Raw genomic sequence first — 11,845 nt, forward strand, 5'->3', positions numbered from 1 at the left:
TTATCTTCTGTGTCTGTGTTAATTGGTTTCCCTTTTCTTTGTTGAAGAGGGTCTGTGCAATCCTTCTGCCTAGTCCGCCATCTTGTCCCACCTCCCTTTTCTGTCTTTTTAATGACCTTTTGCTTTCTTCATGGATGATGCTCTTGATGTCATTGCAAAATTCATCTGATTTTCAATTACTGGTGCTCAATGCATCAAATGTGTCAAATCTATTCTTTAAATGGTTTCTGGATTCAGGTAGGATATAATCAAGTTCATATTTTGGCTCCCCTGGACTTGTTCTGGTTGCCTTCAGCTTCATCTTGAACTTGCATATTAGTAATTGATGGTAAGCTTCAGCAACAGTCAGCTTCTGGTCTTGTTTTGGTTGAAGATATTGAGCTTCTCCATCTCCAACTTCCACAAATGTAGTCGATCTGATTCCTGTATATTGTATCTGGCAAAGTCTACATGTATAGCTGCCATTTATGTTGTTGAAAAAAGATATTTTCAAGGAATAAGTTGTTTGTCTTGCTGAATTCTATCATGTGATCTCCAATATTATTTCTGTCACCAACCTATACTTTCCAAATACTAATAATTCTTATTTATTTCCTAGTTTTGGATTCCAATCACCAGTGTAATCAGCACATCTTGCTTGCATGTTTGGTCAATTTCAGACTGTAGAAGTTGGTGAAAATCTTCAATTTTCTCATCTTTGGCTTGGGTGGTTGGTGCATACATTTGAATAATAGTAGTATTAACTTGTCTTCCTTGTAGGTGTATGGATATTATCCTATCACTGACAGCATTGTGCTTCAGGATAGATCTGGAAACATTATTTGTGACAATGAATGCCATGTCATTCCCCTTCAATTTGCCATTCCTGGCATAGTAGATGATATGGTTGTCTGATTCAAAATGGCCAAAATCTGTCCATTTTAGCTCAGTAATGCCAAGAATATTGATCTTTATGTCATCCATTTCATGTTTAACAACTTCAAATTTTCTGAGATTCATACTTCATACATTCTGTGTTCCAATAATTAATGGATTTTTGCAGCTGTTTCTTTCCATTTTGAGTCATGCCTTGTCAGCAAATGGAGGTCCTGAAATCTTTACTTCATTCATGTCATTACAGTTGACTCTACTTTGGGGAGGCAGTTCTTCACCAGTCATATTTTGAGTGTCTTCCAACCTGAGGGGCTCATCTTCCAGCACTATATTGGACAGTGTTTCAGGGCTATTCATAAAGTCCTCAAGTAATATATCAGACAATGTTTCACTGCTATTCCTAAGGTTTTCACTAGCCAATTCTTTGAGAAGTAGATAGCCCCTTCCTTCTTCCAACTCCAGTGGTACCGAAGGAAGAAGTTGAAGCTGCACTGAAGGAACTGGCAGAAAACAAGGTTTTAGAAAATGATGGAATACCCATTGAGATGTTTCAACAAACAGATGCCACGCTGAAGGCACTTATTCATCTATGCCAAGATATTTGGAAGACAGCTACATGACCAACTGACTGGAAAAATGCATATGTGTGCCTATTCCAAAGAAAGGTGATCCCACAGACTGTGGAAAGTATCAAACAATATAATTAATATCACATGCAACTAAAATCTTACTGAAGATAATTCAAAAATGGTTGTAGCAGTATATTGACAGGAAGTTCCAGAGATGCAAGCTGGATTCAGAAGAGGATGTTGAATGAGGTATATCATTGGTGATGTCAGATGGCTCTTGGCTGAAGGCAAAGACTATCAGAAAGATATTTACCTGTGTTTTATTGAATATGCAAAAATATTAAATTGTGCAGATTATAACAAATTATCATTAACATTGAGAAGAATGGGAATTCCAGAACACTTAGTTGTGCTCATGAGGAAACTGTACATAGACCAGGAGGCTGTCATTTGAACAGAATAAGGGGATAACACAGGGTTTAAAATCAGGATTGGAATGTGTCTGGGTTGTATCCTTTCACCATTCTTATTCAATCTGAATGCTGAACAAAGAAACCAAGAAAGTGGACTTTATGAAGAAGAATGTGGCATCAGGATTGGAGGAAGACTCATTAACAGCCTATGATGTGCAGACAACACAACTTTGCTTGCTGAAAGTGAAGATGACTTGAAGCACTTACTGTTGAAGATTAAAGACTACAGTCTGCAGTATGGATTACACCTCAAAATAAAGAAAATGAAAATCCTCACAACTGGACCTATAAGCATCACTGCAATAAATGGAGAGAAAGTAAGTTGCCAAAAATTTCATATTACTTGGTTCCACAGTCAACAGACATGCAAGCAGCTGTCAAAAAACAAATGATGTGTTGCACTGGGAAAATCTGCTGCAAAACATCTCTTTAAAGTGCTGAACAAAGAAGATGTCTCTTTGACTAAAGTATACTTAACCCAAGCATGGTATTTTCAGTAGCCTCATATGTATGGGAAAGCTGGACAATGAATAAAGAAGACTGAAGAAGAGTTGATGCTTTTGAGTTTTGGTGTTTGCAAAAGATACTGAAAGTACCATAGATGTGAGGAGAAGGAACACATCTGTCTGGGAAGAAGTGCAGCTGTAATGCTTCTTGGAAGCTAGAATGGCCAGACTTCATTTCACCTACTTAGGCCATGTGGGAGAAGGATGTTGTGCTTAGTAAAGTCAATGGTCAACAAAAAAGGGGAAGATTCTCAAGGAGATGGATTGATACAGTGACTGTAACAGAGGGCTCAGTTATTGCAAATGTTGTGAGGCTAGTGCAGGACCAGGTAGTGTTTCATTTCATTGTACATAGGGTTGCTATGAGTCAGAGCCAATTTGACGGCATCTAACAACAACAACAACATCATTAACTTGAATTTTAAGATTTATATGCTTACATGTATTCTACTTGTGTTTCAATAATATGTTCTATTGTGAAATAAAATGATGGACAATAATGTTTAAATGTATATTATTTATATAAGATTTAAATAATTTTCATGTTATATGGTGCAGTGAAACATGTCATGCTCTTTTGTCTTATATTATCTTATTAAAGTACCATGACATGTTTCTCAGCCTGTCAACTATTATATCTTTACCCCAGGCTTTCACTTGCAAATATAATCTGTTTTGAATAGGTGGCCTTTAATATAATTTAAGGATGTTTCAGTACCTGTATCTCAGATAATCTAGTAGCTTTCCTTTTGGATCTTGGTTGGATCATGGCTTGGGTTAGGTGTACTTTAGTCAAAGAAACATCTTTGTTGTTCAGCATTTTAAAGAGATATTTTGCAGCAGATTTGCCCAGTGCAATTCATCATTTAATTTTTTACTACTGCTTGCATGGGTGTGGATTGTGGAACTGAGTAATATGAAATCTTTGACAACTTCAATTTTTTTCTCCATTTATTGCCATGCTCATTCAAGGTGGTTCAGTTGAGTACATATATTTAATTCATACACAAAACTTAAGAAAAAAAAAATGATCTTTGATCCAAATCTAAATCATATACACTAAACAGCACCTTTTAAGCTAGTTTGATTTTTCCAAGAGAGTGGATGAAGTTGTTGAAATGTAAACTCTGTGTGTGTGTGTGTGTGTGTGTGTGTGTACACCCTTGTGTACTCAGTCATGGCATTTTTTCCATGATGGTATTCAGACTACCATCCTGAAGATTTGCAAATGTCTTAAAATTTCCATCATAAATGAAGTCTACTTTTTAAAAGTACAGCTGACAGTTCTGTATTAAGCACATTTTAAACTATCGCTTCATCTAAGTCAAAGATACCTGTGGGGAATGCAGTGGACCCTTAAATATAGCAACAGCCCCGAGAGCTGCTATAATTTCCTTGGCTTGGTTAAAGATGTGTAGATTTATTTCTTAATTAAACTTGTAGTTTGGATTACAGATTTCTGTGAATGCCACAAAAAAAGTCACAATTTTGTAATAGCTTACTGCTGGTTAATATATATTATGTCAATAGTTTTCTAACAGCTTTCCATAACAAAATAAAATATGTTTAGCTATAATTTTCTGTCTGTAGCTTAATCCTGACACCTAGATACTTAAAAAAAAAAAAGGAAGGAAGCATGGACCACTCTTTCTAGGCCTTTATTTGTTTCTTCCTTTATTTATTTTTCTTTGTATTAATTTTTTTCTTTATTACTGTTTGGCACAAAACCACCTAGGATAATGGCTAATTTATATATTTTTGGTTGTAATTGTTCTCCCAATGTTTGTTAAAAATCATTTGTTTTCTTTAATCCAAATAATATGTTCTTAAATTGTTTTTGTTGTTGTTAGGTGCAATCTAGTCCTCTCTGAATCATAATGACCTTATGTAGAACACAAGGAACATTTCCTTGTGGTGAGCTATTCTCACAATCTTTGCTATATTTGAGCCCATTATTGCAGCAACTGGGTCAATCCATCTCATTGCAGGTCTTCCCGTTTTTCTCTGACTCTCCAATTAACCAAGCTTATCCTTCTCCAGGGAATGGTCTCTTGTGACAACATGACAAAAGTAGATGAGACAAAGTCTGGCCATTCTCGCTTCTGAGGAGCATTCTGGCTGCACTTCTTCCAGGATACCTTTGTTCATTCTTCTATCCAGTCCATAGTACTTTTGGTATTCATTGTCAACACCACAACTCAAAAGTTTCAACTCTTCTTTGGTCTTCCTTATTCATTGGCCAGCTTTCCCATGCATATGAAGCTATTGAAAATACCATGCCTTGGGTTAGGTACACCTTAGTCTTCAAAGTGGCATCTTTATTCTTCAACATTTTTAAGAGATCTTTTACAGCAGATTTGCCAAGTGTAAATATGATGTCTGATTTTTTTCTCTTTTTTTTTTCTTAATTTTTATTATAATTTGAGTGAAAGTTTCCAGAGCAAATTCATTTTCCAAACAGCAGTGTATACACATTTTGTTTCGTGATATCGGCTACAATTCCTCACAATGTAACAGCTCGTAACAGCTCTCTTCCCGTTTCTACCCTGTTGTTACTTCTTTACTGTGTTTTTCTTTCCTCTGCATTCCTGCCCCTGAGCTATCTCCCTGTGCAATACTGCCCTTCTGTTCTCCCTTGACTAATCATCTTAAAGAGTGTATCTACCTGATGTAGATGTTCACTCTATGTGCCCATCCATTGTTTGGCTGGAAGCCACAGGAGTGAGTTCAACTCCAGATCTGTAGGGTAACTAGGGTCATAGTCTTGGGGGTCTTACTAGGGTCTATAAGACCAGTAAATCTGGTCTTCTTCTTTCTTTTTTTTTTTTTTTTAATGATTTTGAGTTGTATGCCACTTTGTTATCCCACTCTGTGCAGTATCTCCTGGACTGATCCATCTCCAAGATGTTGACGGTTGTAGCTGGGCACCATCTATTTTTTCTGGTTTCATGGTCATAGATTCAGAGGTTTTCCTGGTCCACTAGTCCCTTGAACTAATTCTTTCCATGCATCTTTGGTGTTCTTCATTCTTCTTTGCTCTGGATGAGGAGAGAACCACTGTTGCATCTAGATGGCTGCTTGTAATCTTTTAAGACCCCAGTCCATACTCATCAAAGTAGGATGTAGAACAATGTTATTGTGAAGTATGTTATACCAATTGAGTTAGATGTCCACTGTGACAATGGTCCTGACCCCATAAGTCCAACATCCTGCTCCATCAGGGTGATTGACTGTGCTTAAGAAGTTATCATAAATTTGCCCCCTGTTAGTTCTAGTTATATAGACATTCTTATATCACATACAAATATATACATAGAAATATCATCTGCCAACCTTATATACAGTCATGGATATAGTCTCTTTTGCTAGACATACCTGATCACTCAAACTTTCTACTCATCTTTTTATCTGTAGGTTAATGTTTGTTATAACTTATAACACAATATTACATATGTAAAAAGGTTTATCTTTGTTATTATGTCAGTCATTCGCTTTTGGTATATTGCCTTTCCCTTCACCCAAATCAATACTTGTCTCAACCTATCTAGTAGTGTTCCCTCCTCTCCCTTCCCATCCCTGGTAACCAATCAAGAAAGAATGTTTCCATATATAATGTAGAATCTGAAAAACACCATATAATGTGGAAGAACTTGGAGGACATTATGCTGAGTGATATAAGTCAATCACAGAACGACAAATATTGTATTAGTTCACTATTGTAAAATGTCAATAAAAGGATTATATATCAAATGATGTCTGATTTCTTGAATGCTACTTCCATTGGTGTTGATTGTGGATCCAAGTAATATAAAATCTTTGACAACTTCAATATTTTCCCCAGTTAGCTTGATGCTGCTTATTGGTCCAGTTGTAGAGGATTTTTATTTTCTTTATGTTCAGTTGTAATCCATACTGCAGGCTGTAGTCTTTAATCTGCATCAATAAGTGTTTCAAGTCATCTTAACTTTTAGCAAGTAAGATTGTATTGTCTGCATATTGCAGGTTGTTAATGATTCTTCCTCCAAACCTGATGCCATGTACTTCTTCATATAGTCCAGCTTCTTGGATTATTTGCTCAGGATAGAGATTAAATAAGTATGGTAAAAGGATACAACCCTGGATACTCCCTTCCTGATTTTAAATCATCCAGTATTCCCTCGTTCTGGCTGAATGACAGCTTCCTGGTCTATGTACAGGTTCCTCATAAGAACAATTAAGTGTTCTGGAATTGCCATTCTTCTCAATGTTATCCATAATTTGTTATGATCCACACAGTCAAATGTTTTTGCCTAGTCAATAAAACATAAGTAAACGTTTTTTTCTGATATTCTTTGCTTTCCTCTAAGAACTATATGACATCAGCAATTATGTCCCTCATTCCATGTCCTCTCCTGAATCCACCTTGCATTTCTGGACATTCCCTGTCAATATACTGTTGCAACCGTTTTTGAATTATCTTCAGCAAAATTTTACTTGTGTGTGATAGTAATGATATTGTTCAATAATTTCTACATTCTGTGGCATCACCTTTCTTTGGAATGGGCACAAATATGGATCTCTTCCAGTCAATTGGCCAGGTAACTGTCTTCCAAATTACTTGGCATAGACAAACAATGCCTCCAGCATGGCATCCGTTTGTTGAAACATCTCAATGAGTATCCCATCAGTTTCTGTAGCCTTGCTTTTTTGCTAATCCTTCAGTACAGCTTCAACTTCTTACTTCAATACTGTTGGTTCTTGACCATATGCCACTTTCTGAAATGGATGAAGATCTAGCAGTTGTTTTTGGTACAGTAACTCTTTATATTCCTTCCCTGTTCTTTTGATGTTTCCTCTATTGTTCAATGTTTTGCCCATGGAATATTTCAATATTGCAGCTTGAGGCTTGAATTTTTCTTCAGTTCTTTCAGCTTGAGAAATGCCGAGCATTGTCTTCTCTTTTGGTTTTCTAACTCCAAGTATTTGCACATTTCATTATAATAATTGACTTAGTCTTCTTGAGATGCTCTTTGAAATCTTCTGTTCAGCTCTTTTATCTTGTTATTTCTTCATTTGCTTTAGCTGCTCTCCATTCAAAAACAAGTTTCAGAGTCTCTTCTGACATCCTTCTGATCTTTTCTCCTTTTCCTGTCTTTGTAATGAGCTTTTGTTTTCTTCATGTTATGATGTTCTTTACGTTGTCTCACAATTCATCTGTTTTTGGTCATTGGTATTCAGTGTGTCAAATCTGTTCTTCAAATGGTCTCTAAATTCAGATGAGATATAATCAAGTTGATACTTTGGCTCTCATGGACTGAATTTAATGTTGCCAACTTCGACTTGAATTTGCATATGAGCAGTTGATGGTCTGTTCCGTAGTCAGCTCCTGGCCTTGTTTTGGCTAAAGTTATTGAGTTTCTCCATGACCTCTTTCCACATATACAGTCAATCTGATGCCTGTGGTATTCCATCTGGCAAGGTCCATGTATGTAGCTGCTGCTTAGGTTGTTGAAAAAAGGTATTTGCAATGAATCAGTCATTGGTCTTGCAAAATTCTACCAGATGATCTCCGGTATCATTTGTATCACCAAGGCCATATATTCCAGCTACCAGTGATTCTACTTTATTTCCAACTTTTGCATTCCAATCACCAGTAATAATCAATATATCTTGGTTGAATGTTGTGTCAATTTTTAACAACAGAAGTTGTTAAAAATGTTCAATTTCTTCCTCTTTGGCTTTATTGATTAGTGCATAAATTTGAATAATAATATTAACTGGTCTTCCTTGTAGGCATATAGATAATAACCTATCACTGACAGCATTATACTTCAGAATAGATCTCAAAACATTCTTTGTGATGATAGATGTGATGCCATTCCTCTTATACCCATTAAAACCTCTCTGCTATCCAGTGGATTGCAACTCAAAGCTTCCCCCATTGTGTTTCCAAAACTGTAAAACATTTATATATGGAAGTAGATTGCCTCATTTTCTTCCCATGGAGTCTCTGATGGTTTTGAACAACCTACCATTTGGTTGTAGCCTAATGCCTTAACCACAGTGGCACCAGAGCTCCTTTTATTCATAATAATGGATGTGTAATTTAGTTCCAATCTTGAAAACAATATGCACCTTTAATAAAACTATCAAAATAACAATGTATGTATATATTTATTTATTTTATTTTATTTATTTATTTTTTTCTGTAAAGGAAGGAGCTCTGGTGGTGCAATGCCTAAGGCATTAGACTGCTAACCAGAAAGTGGTATCTCAAACCCACTAGACTCTCTGCAGAAGGAAGATGAGGCAATTTACTTTTGTAAAGATGTATTTCCTTGGAAACCCAATGCATGTCACTATGAGTCAGAATCAACTCAATGGCAGTGTTCTTTTTTTTTAAATAAATATATGTACATATATGTATATTAGTTTATATACATATATATTTATATATACCACTGAGTTCTCTGTTCTTTCTCTTTCAGTGAACTTACTGGATTCACGTACTGTCATGGGGGATCTGGGATGGATTGCTTTTCCAAAAAATGGGGTAAGTTTTTTTTGACACATTTCCTAAAACTAAAGCCACCTGAGTAGTCAACATGCTAAATATCACACAGGGTAAAATATGACCTGGACCTGTTAAGGGAGGAAGGAGGATAGGTAGGGAAAAACTCAAACTACCTTTGATTTAGAAAAAGAAACAAATGTGTGTGTGTGCATTGTGGGGCAGGGGTATTGAACTACTTTTTCTCTATGAATGTTTCTCTACATGGACATAGTTAGCATTCAGGAGAGTTTTGACTGAAGAAACCAACTAATTTTCTGAATAAGTTTCTATAAAAGGAGAGAATTTGATTTGCTGCTGATTTCCATACTTATGGTTATATAAGTAATGAAATACTGGATATAAAAGCTAATGTATCTATTATGAACTGTGTTGATTCAATATTGGGACCTATTCATTTTTATTTCGTTCACTATATTAAAGCAAAAAAAAAGATTTTAAGAAATTCTTTTAAATTCTACTGTAAGAATTTCTCAGATTATAACTCAGTCATTATTTAATAGTTTTTTCTTTCAATTTTCAAATTTTTCTTATAACTTTTCAGAAAAGATGTTTTCTATGGAAGAATTTTATTATCAACAATTTTTAAATAATAAGTTCTTTAAATATTTGTTGTTATTGTTATGTGCCATCAAGTAGGACTCGACTCATAGTGACCCATCCTTCGGTTTCCAAGGCAGTATCACTACAGAAGTAGAAAAATAAAGTTTTGGGGATGTAAATTAAGGGATTATTTTTTAAAATACACATCTAAATGTATGAAACATGGTATCAATCTTACCATGTAGATTATTTTTTTTAAAGTACACTTTCATAACCTTTCAGTCAATTAAAAACTCATCCATAATATAAAGTGGACTGAATAGTAGTACTAAAAACATAAATAAAATGCTATGATTAAAAAAAAAAGGATTGTAGAGAACAATATTGGATATATACTATAACTATTGTATTAAAAACAATGCAAACTTTTATAGAAGTCTCTTTATTTCTGAATAACTTTAACATTTTAACATTATACTAATTTTCTATTTAAACTATGCAAACTTATCATACAACTACCTTATAGCAATGACACATAATATTTTCAAAACTGCATTTTATGAAAAAAAAATTAAACAATTGAATAATTACACTTACACCTAAACCAAACAAAATTTCACTGCTGTCAAGTCGGATCTGACTCATAGCAACCCTTCCTTGGGTGTCCGAGGTGGTATCACTACAGAAGTAGATTGCCCAATCTTTCTTTGAGGAGTAATAGTTGGTGAGTTTGAACCACCAGGCTTCTAGTTAGCAGTTAAATGCCTTAGGCACTACACCACCAGAGCTCCTTACCATGTAGTTTCCATATCAAATAATTTTTGAAAATTATAAACATTAATAATATTTCATATGATTTTGAAGGCTAATTTGAATAATAGAATATATTTTTAGCAAATATGGTCATATTAATGACAAAAATAACCAAAAATTTTAAATTTTGTTTCCAATTCATGAGAAAACAAAACGTGTAAATCAGTCCTTAACTAACAAAATTTTATTATGGAAGTAAAATAAGTTGTAATAATTATTCTAATTTATTTTTATTTATATGTCAACAACCTCATCTCAGTGTGTAGTCTCTTATTTTATCAATTTGGTGTTTCTTTTCATTGATAAAAATTATGGTTGAATTCATGGAAACAATACTGTAATATAGACTGTTAAGATATTAGAAAATAACCTAAAAGAAACATGTCATTGACATATAGCTAGTGCCAAAATCATGTTATATATTCTCATAATCTGTTCTTTTATTTTCTTTCTTCTTCTATTCCTTCCTCCATTTCTTAATCTTTTCCTTTCTTCCCTACTTCCTACATCCTTTTATCTCTCCAATCTATCCACTCATCACTTATTTAGAGATAGATAGCTGAGTAACATTTGTCCACAGTAATCTATATGTATATATTTTACACTCTACGTTTTTTCACAAACCACAAATGATTTATTGCCTAAATATTTTAAATATACTTTCTGAATAGATAGTTAATATGGTGGTTTTAAATTAATTTTTAGAAGCCTAAAAATATGCATCATATTCCTTTTGAATTTAGCTTGTGTTTTTCTCCTGCTTTCACTTAGAAGTTACTTAGAAGGAGTTTGACAGGAATCTGTAAGGGTATAAGTATGATGTGGTTGCTTTTAGAAGTAGAAATTTTGTGGAAGAAAAAAATTTACAATTATATCTTAAAGAAAGTAAGTATCCAAAGTATAACATACTTAAATATAACATAATTAATTAATAATGTATTGTTGTTGTTGTTGTTGTTTTGTGCTGTGGAGTCTGATCCGACTCATAGTGACCCCTCCTTGGGTTTCTGAGGTGGTATCACTATGGAAGTAGATTGCCCAACTTTCCTTCCAAGGAGTGGTTGGTGGATTTGAACCACCAGCCTTCTGGTAAGCAGTCAAGTGTATTACTAATTAATAATACATATAATTAAAATATAAAATTTTTCTGCATTTTACATTTTAATGCCATAACACAAACTATAATAACTAGATTCCACTCATATTAATCATATTTGTATATCATATTCATTAAGCTCCACTAAAGGAACTTCTCTGTTTTTAATGTTAACATCATCGATAGCTATGCCATTTTTTAATGATATACATATATAATTCATTTAAAAAATTACAATTCTGACAGTAAAAGGTCAGAGAGAAAAAAACCTTAAGTGCAAAAACATTGTTTTAGAAGGAGTCTAATGGGTCTACTGTTATTCAGCCAAATGATTGAGTCAGAAAATTAGAACAAATAAATTTGGAAAAAGTTGCTCATTAAATATGTGTGTGTGTGTTTGTGTGTGTATATATATATATATA

General features: G+C 34.1%; 1 protein-coding gene across 1 annotated transcript in view; it reads left to right on the plus strand.

Annotated features, from left to right (window-relative positions):
- EPHA5 (EPH receptor A5) overlaps window positions 1-11,845 on the plus strand; it is a 617,348-nt gene that overhangs the window by 75,958 nt on the left and 529,545 nt on the right. The window contains exon 2 of the mRNA XM_007953798.2: window positions 8,889-8,953. Within this exon, the coding sequence (XP_007951989.1) occupies window positions 8,889-8,953 (65 nt within the window). The remainder of the gene's footprint in view (window positions 1-8,888; window positions 8,954-11,845) is intronic.

Source organism: Orycteropus afer, unplaced genomic scaffold (genome assembly GCF_000298275.1).
Source record: "Orycteropus afer afer isolate SDZICR_OR568_19922 unplaced genomic scaffold, OryAfe1.0 scaffold00414, whole genome shotgun sequence".
NCBI classification, from domain to species: Eukaryota; Metazoa; Chordata; class Mammalia; order Tubulidentata; family Orycteropodidae; genus Orycteropus; species Orycteropus afer.